This window comes from Entelurus aequoreus, linkage group LG26, assembly GCF_033978785.1.
Source record: "Entelurus aequoreus isolate RoL-2023_Sb linkage group LG26, RoL_Eaeq_v1.1, whole genome shotgun sequence".
Classification (NCBI taxonomy): Eukaryota; Metazoa; Chordata; class Actinopteri; order Syngnathiformes; family Syngnathidae; genus Entelurus; species Entelurus aequoreus.
The window spans coordinates 25,131,515-25,151,269 of NC_084756.1; the positions used below are offsets into that span (position 1 = coordinate 25,131,515).

The 19,755-nt window shown below is 36.8% G+C and overlaps 1 protein-coding gene across 2 annotated transcripts in view; it reads left to right on the forward strand.

Annotated features, from left to right (window-relative positions):
* erbb3a (erb-b2 receptor tyrosine kinase 3a) overlaps positions 1 to 19,755 on the forward strand; it is a 71,568-nt gene that overhangs the window by 10,987 nt on the left and 40,826 nt on the right. For both annotated transcript variants that reach the window (XM_062037996.1, XM_062037997.1), the window contains one exon: positions 9,068 to 9,582. In XM_062037996.1, coding sequence (XP_061893980.1) covers positions 9,492 to 9,582 — 91 coding nt within the window. In that variant the 5' untranslated portion in view covers positions 9,068 to 9,491. The remainder of the gene's footprint in view (positions 1 to 9,067; positions 9,583 to 19,755) is intronic.

Here is a 19,755-nt window from a genome sequence, read left to right on the forward strand (position 1 = left end):
AAAAAGAGAAGAAGAGACGGGTTCTTCAGGCCCGGCAGGTTTCCACAAAGCGGTCCAGCAGGCTCACCTTCTTTTCAAACAGGATGACTTGTACAGAAGCTATAAAAAAAACAAAACAAGAAGACTTTTGTTTTGAAATAGGTCTTATTTTCTTTTTAGGTCAGTGGCAGAAATATTCACTTCAAACCTTTCTGTGCTGTTAGATGTGGGTACACTTAGAGAAGTCTGTGTACAGCTTGCATCTCAGTATAGACTTATGGTCCTTTAAAAACATATATATATATAAATATTAGGGCTGCGAATCTTTGGGTGTCCCACGATTCGATTCAATATCAATTCTTGGGGTCACGATTCGATTCAAAAGCGATTTTTTTTCAATTCAACACGATTCTCGATTCAAAAATGATTTTTTTCCCGATTCAAAAGGATTGTCTATTGATGGAATACATAGATTTGAGCAGGATCTACCCCAGTCTGCTGACATGCAAGCAGAGTAAAAAGCTTTTATAATTGTAAAGGACAATGTTTTATCAACTGATTGCAATAATGTACATTTGTTTCAACTATTAATAGAAGCAAAAATATGACTTATTTTATCTTTGTGCAAATATTGGACACAGTGTGTTGTCAAGCTTATGAGATGCGATGCAAGTGTAAGCCACTGTCACACTATTGTTCTTTTTTTATAAATGTCTAATGATAATGTCAATGAGGGATTTTTAATCATTGCTATGTTGAAATTGTAACTAATATTGATACTGTTGTTGATAATATTCATTTTTGTTTCACTACTTTTGGTTTGTTGTGTGTGGTGTTTGTGTCTCCTCTCAATTGTTGTGTGTGGTGTTTGTGTCTCCTCTCAATTGTTGTGTGTGGTGTTTGTGTCTCCTCTCAATTGTTGTGTGTGGTGTTTGTGTCTCCTCTCAATTGTTGTGTGTGGTGTTTGTGTCTCCTCTCAATTGTTGTGTGTGGTGTTTGTGTCTCCTCTCAATTGTTGTGTGTGGTGTTTGTGTCTCCTCTCAATTGTTGTGTGTGGTGTTTGTGTCTCCTCTCAATTGTTGTGTGTGGTGTTTGTGTCTCCTCTCAATTGTTGTGTGTGGTGTTTGTGTCTCCTCTCAATTGTTGTGTGTGGTGTTTGTGTCTCCTCTCAATTGTTGTGTGTGGTGTTTGTGTCTCCTCTCAATTGTTGTGTGTGGTGTTTGTGTCTCCTCTCAATTGTTGTGTGTGGTGTTTGTGTCTCCTCTCAATTGTTGTGTGTGGTGTTTGTGTCTCCTGTCAATTGTTGTGTGTGGTGTTTGTGTCTCCTCTCAATTGTTGTGTGTGGTGTTTGTGTCTCCTCTCAATTGTTGTGTGTGGTGTTTGTGTCTCCTCTCAATTGTTGTGTGTGGTGTTTGTGTCTCCTCAATTGTTGTGTGTGGTGTTTGTGTCTCCTCTCAATTGTTGTGTGTGGTGTTTGTGTCTCCTCTCAATTGTTGTGTGTGGTGTTTGTGTCTCCTCTCAATTGTTGTGTGTGGTGTTTGTGTCTCCTCAATTGTTGTGTGTGGTGTTTGTGTCTCCTCTCAATTGTTGTGTGTGGTGTTTGTGTCTCCTCTCAATTGCTCTGTTTATTGCACTTCTGAGTGTTGCTGGCTCGGGTTCAGTTTTGGAATTGGATTGCATTGTTATGGTATTGCTGTGTATTGTTTTGTTGGATTGATTAATTAAAAAAATAAAAATAAATAAATAAATACAAAATAAATAAAAATTAAAAAATCTCTCATTTAAAAAAAATTAGATTCGATTCTGAATCGCACGACGTGAGAATCGAGATTCGAATTTGAATCGATTTTTTCCCACACCCCTAATAAATATATATATATATACAAAACCAGATCTAAAAAAACAAAAAACAATGATTTTCAAATCCTTTTCAACCTATATTCAATTGAAGAGACTGCAAAGACAAGATATTTAACGTTCGAACTGCGAAACTTTGTTTTTTTTAATGCAAATATTAGCTCATTTGGAATTTGATGCCTGCAACGTGTTTCAAAAAAGCTGGCACAAGTGGCAAAAAAGACTTGAGAAAGTTGAGGAATGATCACCAAACACTTATTTGGAACATCCCACAGGTGAACAGGCTAATTGGGAACAGGTGGGTGCCATGATTGGGTATAAAAGTAGCTTACATGAAATGCTCAGTCATTCACAAACAAGGATGGGGCGAGGGTCACCACTTTGTCAACAAATGCCTGAGCAAATTATCAAACTGTTTATGAACAACATTTCTCAACGAGCCATTGCAAGAAATGTAGGGATTTCACCATCTACGCTCCGTAATATGAAAAGGTTCAGAGAATGTGGAGAAATCACTGCACGTAAGCGGCAAGGCCCATGACCTTCCATCCACTCATCCGTGCTAGAAGCACTCGTGCAGCCCAGACCATGGCGCTACCACCAACATGCATGCGGCTCACTATCTAGACAATAATGGTTGTGTGCATTTTCAGTGCATCATAAATGTATACCGCTGCACAAGCTGTACACGGACTACTCTAAAGTCTATCATAACATTGCCCCTTGAGGAGGTATGATTTTTTTTAAATGTGAGAAAAAGGGTTTCTCTCTCTAACTGCGTCATTCGTCACCACGAAGAACCCAAAACCACTTCCTGATATTTGGACGCTGACAAAGTGCAAAAGGTCAAACAATAAAGTGATAAAAAGCAATCTTGGTTTACAAGCAGAGGAGTGCTGAGGAGTGGAGTTTCCAAAGTCCACCAGGTCACCTCAAACCGCCATCTTGTTAGTTCTTATTGTTCGCTGGGGGTTTTCTCCAAGAAAGCGGCTGATAACATCGCAGCAGCAGCAGAAGCAACAACAACAGCAGCAGCAGAAACAACAACAGCAGAAAAAACACTGGCAGAAACAACAACAACAACGGCAGAAACATCAACGGCAGAAACAAAAGCAACAACAACAACCAGAGCAGAAACAACTCAAGAGCAGAAACAACAGCAATCACAGCAACAAAAACAGCAGAAACAACAGCAACAACAGCAGCAGGAACAACAACAACAACAGCAGAAACAACAACGGCAGAAACCGCAACAACAGCAGGAACAACAACAGCAGGAACAACAACAGCAGCAGGGACAACAACAACAGCAGCAGAAACAACAACAGCAGCAGAAACAACAACAACAGCAGCAGAAACAACAACAACAGCATAAACAACAATGGCATAAACAACAACAATAGCGGAAACAACAACAATAGCAGAAACAACAGCAGCAACAGAAACAACAATAACAGCAGAAACAACAATAACAGCAGAAACAACAATAGCAGAAACAAAAACAACCGCAGAAACAACAACAGCAGCAGCAACAACAGCAGCAGCAACAACAACAGCAACAGCAGCATAAACAACAGCAGAAACAACAACAACAGCGTAAACAAAAGCAACAACAACAGCAGAAACAAGAGCAGCAACAACAACAGCAGAAACATCAGCAAAAGCAGAAACAACAACAGCAGAAACAACAACAACAGAAACAGCAACAGCAGCAGAAACAGCAGCAGCAACAACAACAGCAGAAACAGCAGCAACAACAACAGCAGAAACAATAACAGCAGCAACAACAGCAGAAACTAACAACAGCAGAAACAATAACAGCAGCAACAACAGCAGAAACTAACAACAGTAGAAACAATAACAGCAGCAGCAACAGCAGAAACAACAACAACAACAGCAGAAACAATAACAGCAGCAGCAACAGCAGAAACAATAACAGCAGCAGCAACAGCAGAAACTAACAACAGCAGAAACAATAACAGCAGCAGCAACAGCAGAAACAACAACAACAACAGCAGAAACAACAACGACAGAAACAAAAACAACAGCAGCAGCAGAAACAACAACAGCAATAACAACAACAACAACAGAAACAACAATAACAACAACAGCAGCAATAACAACAACAACAACAACAACAACAAGCACGTTTTAAGGCGTCTCCTTGCAGGAAATTCCCTCACGAACACGATGTGTTGAAGCGTGACAACCTCCCGTCAGTAACACTCCTGTGTGTCATTGTTAGTCACAGCTGCCTGAAAGTACAACCAAGACCCTTTTTTATTACACTTTTAAAGCAAGTATCTTAACATTTGCTTCTTTCAACGTGTTGATATCACACTCCTGAAATCATCTGATATCACAGCAGACATTGATACTGGAATATAATTACAAGTGTGTGTGTTAGATTGTTTTCTAATAAGTTGAGTCTTTATTACTAAAGCTTTTTTTTTTTTTGCACTGAATTTATGTAACTCAATTATTTTTGGTTGAATTTTGTGGACTGAATTTTTTTTTTTTACATCAAATATGCTGACGATTTCATTGAAAAAAAAAAGGTGTTAGCAAAATGCGTATGTTTAAAAATTCAGTGTAAAAAAAATCTGTGTAAAAAAAATTCAGAGCTGAAAAATTCAGTGTCGGAAATATGCTGCTTCAAAAAAGCAAGACAGTAAAAAACTAAACAGCTCATCTCAAAAACAGAATAAACTTTATTTATTTTTTACTGAATTATGATATGATTATAATTATAATAATACTGAATCATATATATATATATATATATATATATATATTATATATATATATATATATATATATATATATATATATATAAATATATATATATATATATATATATATATATATAATATCACTATATAATATCACTGTTCTGCAGAACTTTGTTGCCTGCGTCTGACACTTGCTATCAGGCTTTTTGCGCCGTTAACAAGCCCCGCCACTCTGTTCATGCCTGGTCTGCATGAAGCAGAGCTTCGTGTGTCCAGCCGGCCGCATTGAAATGTTTGTTATGTTATATTTTACCAAGGTAGCCCGTTAAGTGCCTTTTTTTTTGCTGTTTTGGCAAGACCCATGTCACGTGACTTCAAACTTGACACCTCATTGGCTGGTTCTGAGACGGGATCGATTGCTTCAGTCTTAATTTACCGGAAGTGAGCCTTGCATTTTGAAGCAGCTAAATTTCGACACTGAATTTTTCAGCACTTAATGTTTTTGCAAGCACTGAATTTTTACATTTAATTTCCATACACTGGATTTTTTACAGAGTTTTTTTTTTACACTGAATTTGTTTTATATTTAATTATTATACACTGAATTTTATACACTGAATTTTTTACACTGAATTTTTATACGCTGAATTTTTTTTTACACTGAATTTTCAACACTGAATTTTTTTACAATGACTTTTTCCAAAACTGGATTTTTTAACATTTAATTTTTTATACACTGAATTCTTTTACACTGAACTTTTCAGCACGGAATTTTTTCACATTTAATTTTTATACACTTAAGTTATTACACTGAGTTTTTTTACACTGGATTCTTTACCCAGAATTTTTATACGCTGAATTTTTTTACACTGAATTTTTCAACACTGAATTTTTTTACATTTCATTTTTATACACTGACATTTTTTATACTGACATTTTTTACACTGAATTTTATTCACATTTAATTTTTATACACTGAATATTTTACACCAAATTTTTTTACACTGAATGTGTTTACCCAGAATTTTTATGCGGCTGAATTTTTTTTACACTGAATTTTCAACACTGAATTTTTTTACATTTCATTTTTATACACTGAATTTTTTTACACTGAATTTTTTTTCACATTTAATTTTTATACACTGAATTTTTTATACTGAATTTTATTCACATTTAATTTTTATAACGCTGAATTTTTTTTCCCCACTGAATTTTTCAACACTGAATTTTTTTTACATTTAATTTTTATACCCTGAATTTTTTTAAATTGAATTATTTCACATTTGATTCTTATACCCTGAATTTTTATATACACACACATTTTGGCTAATACATTTGTTTTTCAATGCTATTGTCAACATACTTTGATGTAATTAAGTTCAGTTCACAAAATTCAAACGCAGAGGGCAGCCTGTTGATTCGCTAATACTGTAAAGATAATAATGTTCCTGTGTTCTTCTTCTACTGGGTTTAAACAGTCAAGCCTGTTGATTCATTCCAGCACTGCTGCCCCCTAGCTGGAGGCGTGTGTATTGTTCAAGCACGAATAAAGACACTGATACTGAATATATCCCAATGTATAGAAATATTTACAGATATTAAAGACTGTTTATGCCCATCACAGCAATACCTCAGACATTATGTAGTTATTGGTGGAATTGGTCAAACGGAGTCATGTGACAGAATAGTCTCTGCGAGCAGTAATCAATAGATGATAAACAAATATCATGAATCAAGAAAACATTTTCCATTCCGATACGGAACCGCTATTAGAGCCATGAGAGTTGGCCCGATAACAGTGTCAATTCCGATATTAATCTTAGTAACTTAGTACATTTTGTAGTGTGATATGTTACAAAATGGTTGATCAAGTGAAATGTGTCATAGAACAATGGTTGGGTATGAAATACATAAAAGTACAGACATTCATTATTTAGTAGTGTGTGAAAAGGTAAAATTAGTAAATTAGTAAAACAGAGAACAATGGTAGGTATAATAGGTATTTATCAAATTAAGCTCATGATGCGGTAGATTGAATGATGCGGACACGTTTGTTACTGGATACCTTCTAATACGCTTTCTGCCTTGGAGACTTTGTATGTGTAAATACTATGCAAACTATAATTATGTTATACTTGTTTATATTGACAAATGTGCTGTTTTATTGTTAAATTATTATTACATATGTCTAGCTTTTGTGCTATTGGGTGCTCAGCTGTTGTGTAGCTGTGAGCTCCTAGTTGCCTATAGCCTCGCATGTTTACTTCTTATAATGACTTGACTAAATCAGAAGAAATGGTGTGCTTATTGGAGGACATTTAGATCCTAACCTGGCTGTCCAGCTTTGCACCAGCAAACACGCTGCAGGACTGCCTGTGTCGCACGTGATATCTCACACAAGTAAAACACCGCCGCAGGACTGCTTGTATCGCACATGATGTCTCACACACACACACAAGTAAACACGCTGCAGGAACTGCTTGTATCACACATGATATCACACTCACAAGTAAACACGCCTGCAGTACTGCTTGTATTGCACATGATATCACACACACAAGTAAACCACGCTGCAGTTACTGCCTTGTATCGCACATGATATCACACACACAAGTAAACACGCCTGCAGGACTGCTTGTATCGCACATGATATCACACTCACAAGTAAACACGCTGCAGTACTGCTTGTATCGCACATGATATCACACACAAGTAAACACGTTGCAGGACTGCTTGTATCGCACATGATATCACACACAGTTAAACATGTCACAGGACTGCTTTTGATCACACATTGTATCACACACAAGTAAACACGCTGCAGGACTGCTTGTATCACACATGATATCACACTCACAAGTAAACACGCTGCAGTACTGCTTGTATCGCACATGATATCACACACACAAGTAAACACGCTGCAGGACTGCTTGTATCGCACATGATATCACACTCACAAGTAAACACGCTGCAGTACTGCTTGTATCGCACATGATATCACACACAAGTAAACACGTTGCAGGACTGCTTGTATCGCACATGATATCACACACAGTTAAACATGTCACAGGACTGCTTTTATCACACATTGTATCACACACAAGTAAACACGCTGCAGGACTGCTTGTATCACACACAAGCAAACACGCCGCAGGACGACTTTTATCGTACATGATATCACACTAAAGTAAAGGGGTTGCAGAACTGATTGTATCGCACATGATATCACACACCAGTAAACAAGCTGCAGGTCTGCTTTTATCACAAATGATATCACACACAAGTAAAAAAGCTGCAGATCTGCTTTTATCACAGATGATATCACACACAAGTAAAAAAGCTGCAGATCTGCTTTTATCACACATGATATAAAAGGAATACTAGTACAGTATATGATGCACTGATCTTTTGACCTGTTGTTTAAGTTGGAATTCTTTGAGTGGTAAACACGTCCTTTGTGACTTTATTGTTGTGCTGTGGAAAGGTAAATCTAATGTAAATTGGATTGGAGTAATTGAAGCACATTATTACACACCAGTGGAAAATAAATTAGGTATATTATAGAAATTGATAAAAATGGAGTAATAATACACAGTCTTTGTGTTTTCATAGTCTATACTTTTGTTTTGTCCCTTTCATTGAAATCAGAGAGAAAGAGACAGAGATAGGGAGAGAGAGAGAGAAAGAGAGATAGAGAGAAAGAGAAAAAAAAGAGACAGAATGAGAGACAGAAAAACTGAAAAATAGAGAGAAAGGGAGAAAAAAGAGAGTAAAACATATAAAGAGAGAAAGTGAGTTGAGTGGAGAAAGAGAGAGAAGAAGAAGGAAACAGAGAGAAAGTAGGAGAGAGAGAAAGAGAGAAAGAAAGGGGAGATAGAGAAAAAAAATGAAAGAAAGAGAGAAAGAACGAGGTATAGAGGAAAGCGAGAGAGGGAGAGAAAGAGAGGATAATTAGAGAAAAAGATAGAAAGGGAGCGAAAGAAGAAAAGAGAGAGAAAAAAGAAATGGAGTTACAAAAATCAACAGAGAGAGAGAGAGAAAGAGAGATAATTAGAAAAAGGAGAGAAAAAGAAAGAAACAGAGTAAAGGGGAGAGAAGAAGAGAGAGTGAAAGACGGGGAGAAAAGAGAGAGATTTGATACATTTTAATTGTTTTGATTGTGTTTTAATGCTGGCTTTGGCAATGTAAATGTATGTTTCCCATGTCAATAAAGCCCCTTTGAATTGAAGAGAGAGAGAGAGAGAAGAGAGAGAGAGAGAGAGAGAGGAGAGAGAGAGAGAGAGAGAGAGAGAGAGAGAGAGAGAAGGAGAGAGAGGAGAGAGAGAGAGAGAGAGAGAGAGAGTGATGAGAGAGAGAGAGGGAGAGAGAGAGAGAGAGAGAGAGAGAGAGAGAGGAGAGAGAGAGAGATGAGAGAGAGAGAGAGAGTGAGAGAGAGAGAGAGGAGTGATTGGCCCCCCAGTGTTGCTCCAATCACTGCTGGACTCATTTGAATGTTTCAGAGTTGAGAGTGACAAGAGACTGGCAAGACTTCTTCTTCTTCTATGGACTGTAGGACCAGAGACTACATAGTCCCAGCAGGATGGTGAGGCAGGGTGTGAGTCTACTTCTTCTTCAGTGGTCATCCACATGGACTCTAGGACCAGAGACTACATAGTCCCAGCAGGGTGAGGCAGGTGTGAGTCTACTTCTTCTTCAGTGGTCATCCACAAGGACTCTAGGACCAGAGACTACATAGTCCCAGCAGGATGGTGAGGCAGGTGTGAGTCTACTTCTTCTTCAGTGGTCATCCACATGGACTCTAGGACCAGAGACTACATAGTCCCAGCAGGATGGTGAGGCAGGTGTGAGTCTACTTCTTCTTCAGTGGTCATCCACATGGACTCTAGGACCAGAGACTACATAGTCCCAGCAGGGTGAGGCAGGATGACACCAAAGAGCAGCAAGGTGCAACAGGTGCTGCTGCTGCTGGCCTGCATGCTGCTGGTGCAGGGCTGCACTGCTCAGACACAAGGAGGTGGGCTCACACACACACACACACACGGAATTAAATAATTAAATCAGTTTAGTCCTCTAATGCCGACAACACAACACCTGCTCCGCCGCTACACAATCCCAACCTGCTCCGCAAACTTCCAAACCTGTTTGCTGTGACTCACCTGCACCTCTCCCACAACGCTGTGGGGCGGCGTTTATCTCACCTGTCCGTCACACGCTTGTGAAACATTTCAGCATGCATCTCAGGAATGCTACCTTTCCAAACCAAAGTGTGTCAATAATTGTGCAATTAAGTTGTTGCTTATTTTGGATGCTGCAATAGTGTAGTATTTGTGTAGTAATATTTTAGTACAGTATATCATTTCTTATTTTTCATTCTTTAAATTAATATTATTTTTTTAACAATGATAAAAAAACAGATATTAAGGATTTTTTATATGTCTCTGCATTATTTTTTTTACATTGACATTACATTTACTTTCAATAAAGCAATAACAAATAATACAATTAATTAAATCATATAACAAAAACTAAACATACATTACACAAAAAGCTTAACCCTCATTTATTTGATCTATTTGAATTATAATAAAAACTTATTTAAATACTGTATATATACCAAAACTTTTGTGTAAAATATATTTATTTAAATTATAATTCAAACTACATGAATTACTGTATGTATACCGAATTATTATGATATACTTTAAATACTGTAAATATATTGCAAATCATATTCATTTTGGGTTGAAATAACAACAAGAATAAATACTGTATGTACACCAAAAAATGTAACATACTATTAATATTCTGTAAATTAGATTTATTTATTAAAAAGTTAAATAAATACTGTGTGTAAAGTATGCTAAAATATATCATATATTGCAAATTATATTTATTTGAATTACAATACAAATAAATTAGATACTGTATGTTACGTATACAAAAAATATAGCAAATACTGTACAGTTACTCTCAAAATAATTCAAGCCTCCTTGTAAATGTAATTACATTGAATTATAATTCAACACATATTTTATATATATTTATATACAGTATTTACACTGTAAAAGGGTGAAGGTGATGACAAAAAACAAATCTGGTCAAAAACAATCATGATGTCATCAGACAGCACTACACTATGACACACAATGTCATAAAAGGAATGCTAGTACAGTAAATGATGCACTGATCTTTTGACCTGTTGTTAAGTTGGAATTATTTGTCTGGTAAACACATCGATTGGGCCTTTTATTGTTGTGCTGTGGAAAGGTGAATTTGGTGTGTGCACCTGTGTGTCCACCTGTGTGTCCACCTGTGTGTCTACCTGTGTGTTCACCTGTGTGTCGACCTGTGTGTCACCTGTGTGTCCACCTGTGTGTCTACCTGTGTGTTCACCTGTGTGTCGACCTGTGTGTTCACCTGTGTGTCGACCTGTGTGTCACCTGTGTGTCCACCTGTGTGTCTACGTGTGTCTACCTGTGTGTCTACCTGTGTGTCACCTGTGTGTCCACCTGTGTGTCTACCTGTGTGTCTACCTGTGTGTCCACCTGTACGTCCACCTGTATGTCTCCTGTGTGCCCACCTGTGTGTCACCTGTATGTCCACCTGTATGTCCACCTGTGTGTGCACCTGTGTGTCCACCTGTGTGTCACCTGTATGTCCACCTGTGTGTCCACCTGTGTGTTACCTGTATGTCCACCTGTGTTTCATCTGTGTGTCCACCTGTTTGTCTCCTGTGTGTCTCCTATATGTCCACCTGTGTGTCACCTGTGTGTCACCTGTGTGTCCACCTGTGTGTCCACCTGTGTGTCACCTGTATGTCTCCTGTGTGCCCACCTGTGTGTCACCTGTATGTCCACCTGTATGTCCACCTGTGTGTGCACCTGTGTGTGCACCTGTGTGTCACCTGTATGTCCACCTGTGTGTCCACCTGTGTGTTACCTGTATGTCCACCTGTGTTTCATCTGTGTGTCCACCTGTTTGTCTCCTGTGTGTCTCCTATATGTCCACCTGTGTGTCACCTGTGTGTCCACCTGTGTGTCACCTGTGTGTCACCTGTGTGTCCACCTGTGTGTCACCTGTATGTCTCCTGTGTGCCCACCTGTGTGTCACCTGTATGTCCACCTGTGTGTGCACCTGTGTGTCCACCTGTGTGTCACCTGTATGTCCACCTGTGTGTCCACTTGTGTGTCACCTGTATGTCTACCTGTGTGTCCACCTGTGTGTTACCTGTATGTCCACCTGTGTTTCATCTGTGTGTCCACCTGTTTGTCTCCTGTGTGTCTCCTATATGTCCACCTGTGTGTCACCTGTGTGTCCACCTGTTTGTCTCCTGTGTGTCTCCTATATGTCCACCTGTGTGTCACCTGTGTGTCCACCTGTTTGTCTCCTGTGTGTCTCCTATATGTCCACCTGTGTGTCACCTGTGTGTCCACCTGTGTGTCATCTGTGTGTCACTTGTGTGTCCACCTGTTTGTCTCCTGTGTGTCTCCTATGTGTCACCTGTGTGTCCACCTGTGTGTCTCCTATGTGTCCACCTGTGTGTCCACCTGTGTGTCACCTGTATGTCCACCTGTGTGTCCACCTGTGTGTCACCTGTGTGTCACTTGTGTGTCCACCTGTTTGTCTCCTGTGTGTCTCCTATGTGTCTCCTATGTGTCACCTGTGTGTCCACCTGTGTGTCTCCTATGTGTCCACCTGTGTGTCACCTGTATGTCCACCTGTGTGTCCACCTGTGTGTCACCTGTATGTCCACCTGTATGTCCACCTGTGTGTCCACCTGTGTGTCTACCTGTGTGTAATTCTTTTGACTTTGTGTACTATTTCCAGTCTTCTTAGAGTGGTTCTGGTTACTTATTGTGCACAAAGTTGCAGCTGTTATTAATAACTTGCAAAATGGGAAATTGCTTTAATTAAATGACAGCTTCTATTCTGCTGTTTAACTGCAACTTCTCTAATTCAGTGGATTATTTCCGGTCTGATTTAGAGTTGTTCCGAGTATTAATTTTGGGTGACAAATGTGGGTTTGTTGTGGGTTTGACTTTCGGATCATTTTGAGTCTTTCAAATTAATCTCTGAGATGAACGTGATATCAATTTGCAAATAAAAATGGATTGTTTACATCATGTTGACATCAGAGGTGATTCATCAAAAGCAAAGCATGTGCAGCTCAATCATCCGCTCGCCGCCATTTGCATGGCGGAAGTCACGCCCGTCGTTGTTTGTTTTTTCGCACATTTTTTGCCCATGAGCAAGCACCTGCGCTCGCGCGGGTTCAGGCCGTGTGTGCGTGCGTGCACGTGAGCAAGGTCGCGCCGAGTTTCTGTTTACTGGCTCATTGTCTCGCACTCTTAAGCTGTTTTATCGCCTCCTCCTTCCTCCATTCTTCCTTCGAAAGTGGAATCTTGGTGACGACGCACAAACCCGATCCTCGCTTTGTTGTGTTGTTGTGTTGACTAGCACTTGTGCAGAGTCGAGGGTTCAAGCTAAAAGTACACTGCAAAAAGTGAAACGTTCTCGTGTGCACGAGAAACTTTTTTGTGCGCACAAGAAACTTTTTATAAAGTTATACATTTTTTTTTTTTTTTAGACATGTATTATTTATTTTGCAGAAGATTGCCGCGCTTAATAATGACTTGTAAGAGGGGATATTGTATTATTTAAATGACACTCTCTTACTGCATTTGTTTTGACTTTACGTACTGTTTTCAGTCTTAATTAGTGTCGTTTTGATCATTTTGCACAAGGTTGCCACTGTCATTAGATACTTGCAAGAGGCGAGATCTCATTTATTAAATGACACATTTTATTTTATCTCGTGCGCACGAGGTACATGTCTTAAAAAATATATTTTTAAAATTTTTTTTTATAACTTTATTAAAAGTTTCTCATGCGCACGAGATACATGTGTAAAAAATAAAAAATAAATTATAAATTTTTTCCCCCCCCCCATGTCCCTTTAGGGGCTCCGTAATTTGCTCTATTCAGCACTGCAATATTATTTATTAGCTGTCATGACCTGTCACAGTAGGTCATGTCTTATTTTCAGTTGGTATTTGGTGTTTTAGTTCCTGTCTTGCGCTCTTATTTTTTTGGCTGCACTTCCTGTTTTTTGTTTGCCTGTGTTCACCTGAAGTAACTTCCCCCCCCCGCCTCTGAGCGCTGGCTCCACGCACCTGCTGTCGCTCAACAATCAAGTCGCTTTAAGTTTTCTGTTGTCGGGACATTCGGTGACGTCCGGGCCGCGTTGTAGTGCACTGTGGTGGTGATCCCAGTGCAGCAGGAGACGGCGTGCAGGCAAAAAGGTATTTCATCTTGGACAAAACACAAGACGAGTGCAGCAGAGAGATGCACTGGAGACACTTAGGTGAAGGCCACGCAGTTAACAAAATAACTGAACAGGTTTCAATGAAAATAAACAGAAACACAACAGAGAGCAGCCATGGCGTTTTTTATGACTAGGTGTCAGGGGTAACACACACAAAACAGGAAGTGCAACCAAAATAAGAGCGCCAGACAGGAACTAAAACACCAAACAGGAAGTTCCTTTCACTGGAACTAAGGGGCCAAGCCCAACTCCTGAAAAACAACCCCACACCATAATTCCTCCTCCACCAAATTTCACACTCTGCACAATGCAGTCCGAAATGTAGCGTTCTCCTGGGAACCTCCAAACCCAGACTGGTCCATCACATTGCCAGATGGAAAAGCGTGATTCATCACTCCAGAGAACACGTTTCTACTGCTCTAGAGTCCACTGCATCCCACGCTTTGCATTGGACTTGGTGATGTATGGCTTAGTTGCAGCTGCTCCGCCATGGAAACCCATTCCATGAAGCTCTCTGCGTACTGTACGTGGGCTAATTGGAAGGTCACATGGAGTTTGGAGCTCTGTAGCAACTGATTGTGCAGAAAGTCTTTGCACTATGCGCTTCAGCACCCGCTGACCTCTCTCTGTCAGTTCACGTGGCCTACCACTTCCTGGCTGAGTTGCTGTTGTTCCCTAAATCTTCCATTTTCTTATAATAAAGCCAACAGTTGACTTTGGAATATTTAGGAGCGAGGAAATTTCACTACTAGATTTGTTGCACAGGTGGCATTCTATGACAGTTCCACGCTGGAAATCACTGAAAGCGGCCCATTCTTTCACAAATGTTTGTAGAAACAGTCTCCATGCCTAAGTGCTTGACTTTATACACCTGTGATTAGGACACCTGATTCTCATCATTTGGATGGGTGGCCAAGTAGTTTTGGCAATATGGTGTATTAGCTATTAAAGTACTTGATGTATTTGTAATTAATGGTTAATATCTATTGTTTACATTGACCCAAGAGAACAGAGTCTACCAGTAAAAAAAAAACATTTTGGCAGAATGTTGTGTTGCAAGCTGTGTGTGCCAACTATTTCATTTCATTCATTATTAGTTTTTATTTAATTCATTCAAGGTCAAGCAAACCACCCAAAAAAAAAATTTTGGAAATAAACTGAGTGAACCACCGCCTGGTTCTTGTCAGAGCACTCACCCCTGTTTGCAGAATGCTGCAAACACGTGATATTGTAGTGCAATGTTGTATCAGTGCAGACACTGTGCAACATTGTTTATCAGCGTGCATGTTGACTCTAATCCCTCCGCCCCATTCCTTTTTGCTTTTTTTTTTTTTTTTTCCTCGACCGCCATCCATCTGCCAGCGCTGAAAGTCGCCCTTTGACGGCCTGTTGCCGTTCTCGGCCTCCCCAGCTGCAGCCTGTGCATTGTTTGCGTATAGCACTCATCCAACGTGCTCAACCACTGTACACTTCACCGCATTCCTCGCCCAGGGCCTGATCTACTTATCATCCACGCCCTAAACAGCGGGTGCAAACTGTGGAACGCACAATTGTTGCACATCCACAATCTGTATTTATTTATTTATTTATTTGAATTAGGACAATGCATATTCATCAACATAGAGCAACAATGTAAATATGCCGGAGTTGGCACAATAGGTACTTTTCATCCATTGTCCTAAGGCAGATTAATACAGTAAACATTGACACATGATACGAAATAATACATAAATCACAAGAAATTACACATTACAAGCATACCATAAGCACAGACCATGGACAAAATAAGAAAACAAACAACAAACAAAAAAAACAAGTGAGCAAGTATCACCTTTTCTAAAATATAGAATCACAATCTAAATGTAATCTAATGTAATGAATACATGTAATGATTATATATATATATATATATATATATATATATATATATATATATATATATATATATATATATATGTATGTATATATATATATATATATATGTATGTATGTATGTATGTATGTATGTATGTATGTATGTATGTATGTATGTATGTATGTATGTATGTATGTATGTATGTATGTATGTGTGGGGAAAAATCACAAGACTATTTCATCTCTACAGGCCTGTTTCATGAGGGTTACCTCAGTCATCAGGATATATATATATATATATATATATATATATATATATATATATATATATATATATATATATATATATATATATATTATATATATATATATATATATAATCATTACATGTATTCATTACATGTATAAGACAATAATAAATTAGCTGTGAGACGCACTAAATCTAAAGTAATTTGTTTGATAAATAGATTTTTTTGAGAATACTTCTTTTGCCATGTATTTGGCAATTTTCAGATGCAGCATTAATGCCAATAATTTATAGAAATCTAATACATGTCATGAATTATGTACATGAACAAAAACCGACAAATACAATTTATGTAAAAACGTAAGGTTTTTTTTACATTTTGAATGACTATCATAATAATTTATATAATGTACTATATAGTGAATACAATTAATTTAAATTTTTTAAATTTTTATAAATGTCCCTGGAGTGCAAATAAGAGGCACACAGAGTAGTAAATGAACATCAAGTTCAAGTTAAAACACAACAGACAACAGAAACCGTTTTTAGCTCGCTGACAGGCACATTCATGCGTCTGGAATGATCCGAACGCAAGGAAATGCATATTGGGAGACTTTTTATTTTTATGGAGGAAACATAATATCATATGTTTCCTAATGATCATTGAAAAAAATCAAAACGTACCAAATTAATTTGTTTTAGTCAGCCACTTAAATAAATCCAGCAGCTCTAACATTATAAAAGGATATTGCTGAACAGACAATATGTTTAATATGTTTTATTTGTTGAGGATTCTCTGTCCATCTTTGCGACACAATCATCTCCTTTCTGACAGCTGCAGAACAGTTTTAGTCTTTATATATATATTAGTCTATATATATGTATATATATATGTGTATATATATATACATGTGTATATATATATATGTGTGTATATATATATATATATATATATGTGTGTGTGTGTATGCGTATATATTATATATTTATGTGTATATATGTGTGTATATATATATGTGTGTGTATGTATGTATGTATATATATGTATGTATGTCTATATATATGTATTTATGTATGTATATGTATTAGGGCTGCAACTAACGATTAATTTGATAATCGATTAATCTGTCGATTATTACTTCGATTAATCGATTAATAATCGGATAAAAGAGACAAACTACACTTCTATCCTTTCCAGTATTTTAATTTAAAAAAAAAAAAAGCATACTGGCACCATACTTATTTTGATTATTGTTTCTCAGATGTTTGTACATGTTGCAGTTTATAAATAAAGGTTTATTAAAAAAAAAAAAAAGCCTCTGCGCATGCGCATAGCATAGATCCAACGAATCGATGACTAAATTAATCGGCAACTATTTTTATAATCGATTTCAATCGATTTAATCGATTAGTTGTTGCAGCCCTAATATGTATCTATGTATATATGTATGTGGGTATGTATGTATATGTATATACAGTATATATGTATGTATATATGTGTGTGTAAGTATATGTTTATATAGATATCCATCTCTCTCTATATATAGATTAAAAAATACATATGTAAACTTGGGCAAAAAAAAAGATATGTCCAAAAATAAATAAAAAGATAAAGCAGACATATTAATAATAAATGAACATAGAAAAACAAAAATATAAACAAATTTAAAAAATATAATGTTACAAATAAAAAGGACAACCCACTTCTAACACAATATTAAACGACATATGACAATTAAAATAACATTTGACCTTTAGCATGGGATTCCGTGACCTGCCACAAAAAGAATATCAAGTACTCTTAGAAACTACCATAAATACACTCTTCTTATCAGAACTTTATGGCGAGGCAAGGCACGTCCGTTGCCCACACGTACGTACACACACACACCCACACACACACACACCTAAACACACACAGTGTGCCTCTAATTCCTCTTAAGATTTTTTATAGCTCCTCAAATGTTGGTGCCCACTTTGTCAAGGTACTTAAGAGTTCTTTTAAACACTCTGTGGGCCGCAGGGTTAATAATACTCATTCTAATGATAATCATTAGCCTGTTTATGCCCGTCTTGTTCTACTAAGTTCTATTTTGACCCTGACGGAATGTGTTTTCATTGATATACCTGGAGAGGCTTTTGCTACCTTTAGAGCCACTGATGTGATACATTAGTGTTTTTTGGACCTTGACAGACAGGTACAAACCCCCTTCTGGTACCTTGGTTCATGTAAGTCCTATTAATTGTTTTATGGTGGACCTAAATGGATACATTTAACATCTTTATTGAAGACATACACGCCACTTGGTACTTTACAACCCCTTCTTTCCTCATATCAATAGTGCTTCTCACCTCCTTTATCAAAGTGATGCAACTTTCTTTGGCACTCCTGCGGCTCACTTTACAGTAGCATATCCAACAAAAAAAGTACAAACAAACAAAATAAACCATTAAAAAAACAGCAACTTATAATTGACGGATAGATCTGAAGTCGATATAGCAATTTAAGTGTAGAAAGTAAACTTTTTTATTTATTTATTTCTTTTTTTTTTATAAATGTATGACTTATTTTTAATACTTTTATGAGAAAGGCCCTTTTGGATCCCCAATAATTTTATTGGGATTTTTTTTTCCCAAACAGTCATTTTTCAATAAATAATAATGAATTAAAATTAATGTTGTTATGAATTATTGACCTATTTAAAAGTTAAAAAAATAAATAAAAATGTATGACCCTTTTGGATCCCTACAGAATTTAGTGAGATTTGTTTTTAACTGTCTTTGTTAAAGAAAAAAAAAACGAAATCAATGTTGTTATGAATAACTCACCTATTTAAAAGTAAAAAATATAAAAATAAATTATGTATGACTTTTTTTTAACACTTTTATGAGTGGGACCCTTTTGGATCTCTGATAAATTTTGTGAGATTTGTTTTTAACTGTCTTTGTTAAAGAAAAAAAAATCAAAATCAATGTTGTTATGCATTATTTACCTATTTAAGGCTCCAATTACTCAAATATTCCACGTTTTGGGAAAAATATTGCATATTTTGTGTGTTTGCTATAAAAAATGTTATATGACAAAAAGGGGATAAAACAAACAAAAAAACCCATCAAAAATATTAAAAACTTATAATCGACGGATGGAGCTGAAGTTGCTCTCCAGATTTAAGCATTAAAGTAAAAAACAAAACAAAAAAAGTGTATGTCTTATTTTTAACAATTTTATGAGTGGGACCCTTTAGGATCCCTGATAAATTTAGTGGGATTTAGGAAAAACAAACTGTATTTGTCCTAAAAATAATAATGAAAAAAAAAGATCAATGTTGTTATGAATTATTGACCTATTTAAAAAATTAAAAAATGTATGACTTATTTCTGACACTTTTATGAGAAGGGCTCTTTTGGATCCCCAATAATTTTATTGGGATTTTTTTTCCAAACTGTATTTTTTAAATAATAATTAAATAGAATCAATGTTGTTATGAATTATTGACTTACTTAAAAGTTTGAAAAAAAAGTATTTTTTATTTTTTATTTTTACTTTATATGAAGGTGACCCAGAGATTTAAGAGTTGAACAAATTAAAATGAATATATTAATTTTTTTTTAAACAATTTTGGATCCCTGAGAATTTTAGTGGGATTTAGAAAAAAACTAACTGTCTTTGTCCTAAAAATAATAATGGATCAAAATAAATGTTGTTATGAATTATTGACCTATTTAAGGCTCCAATTACTTCACATCAAATATTCCACTTT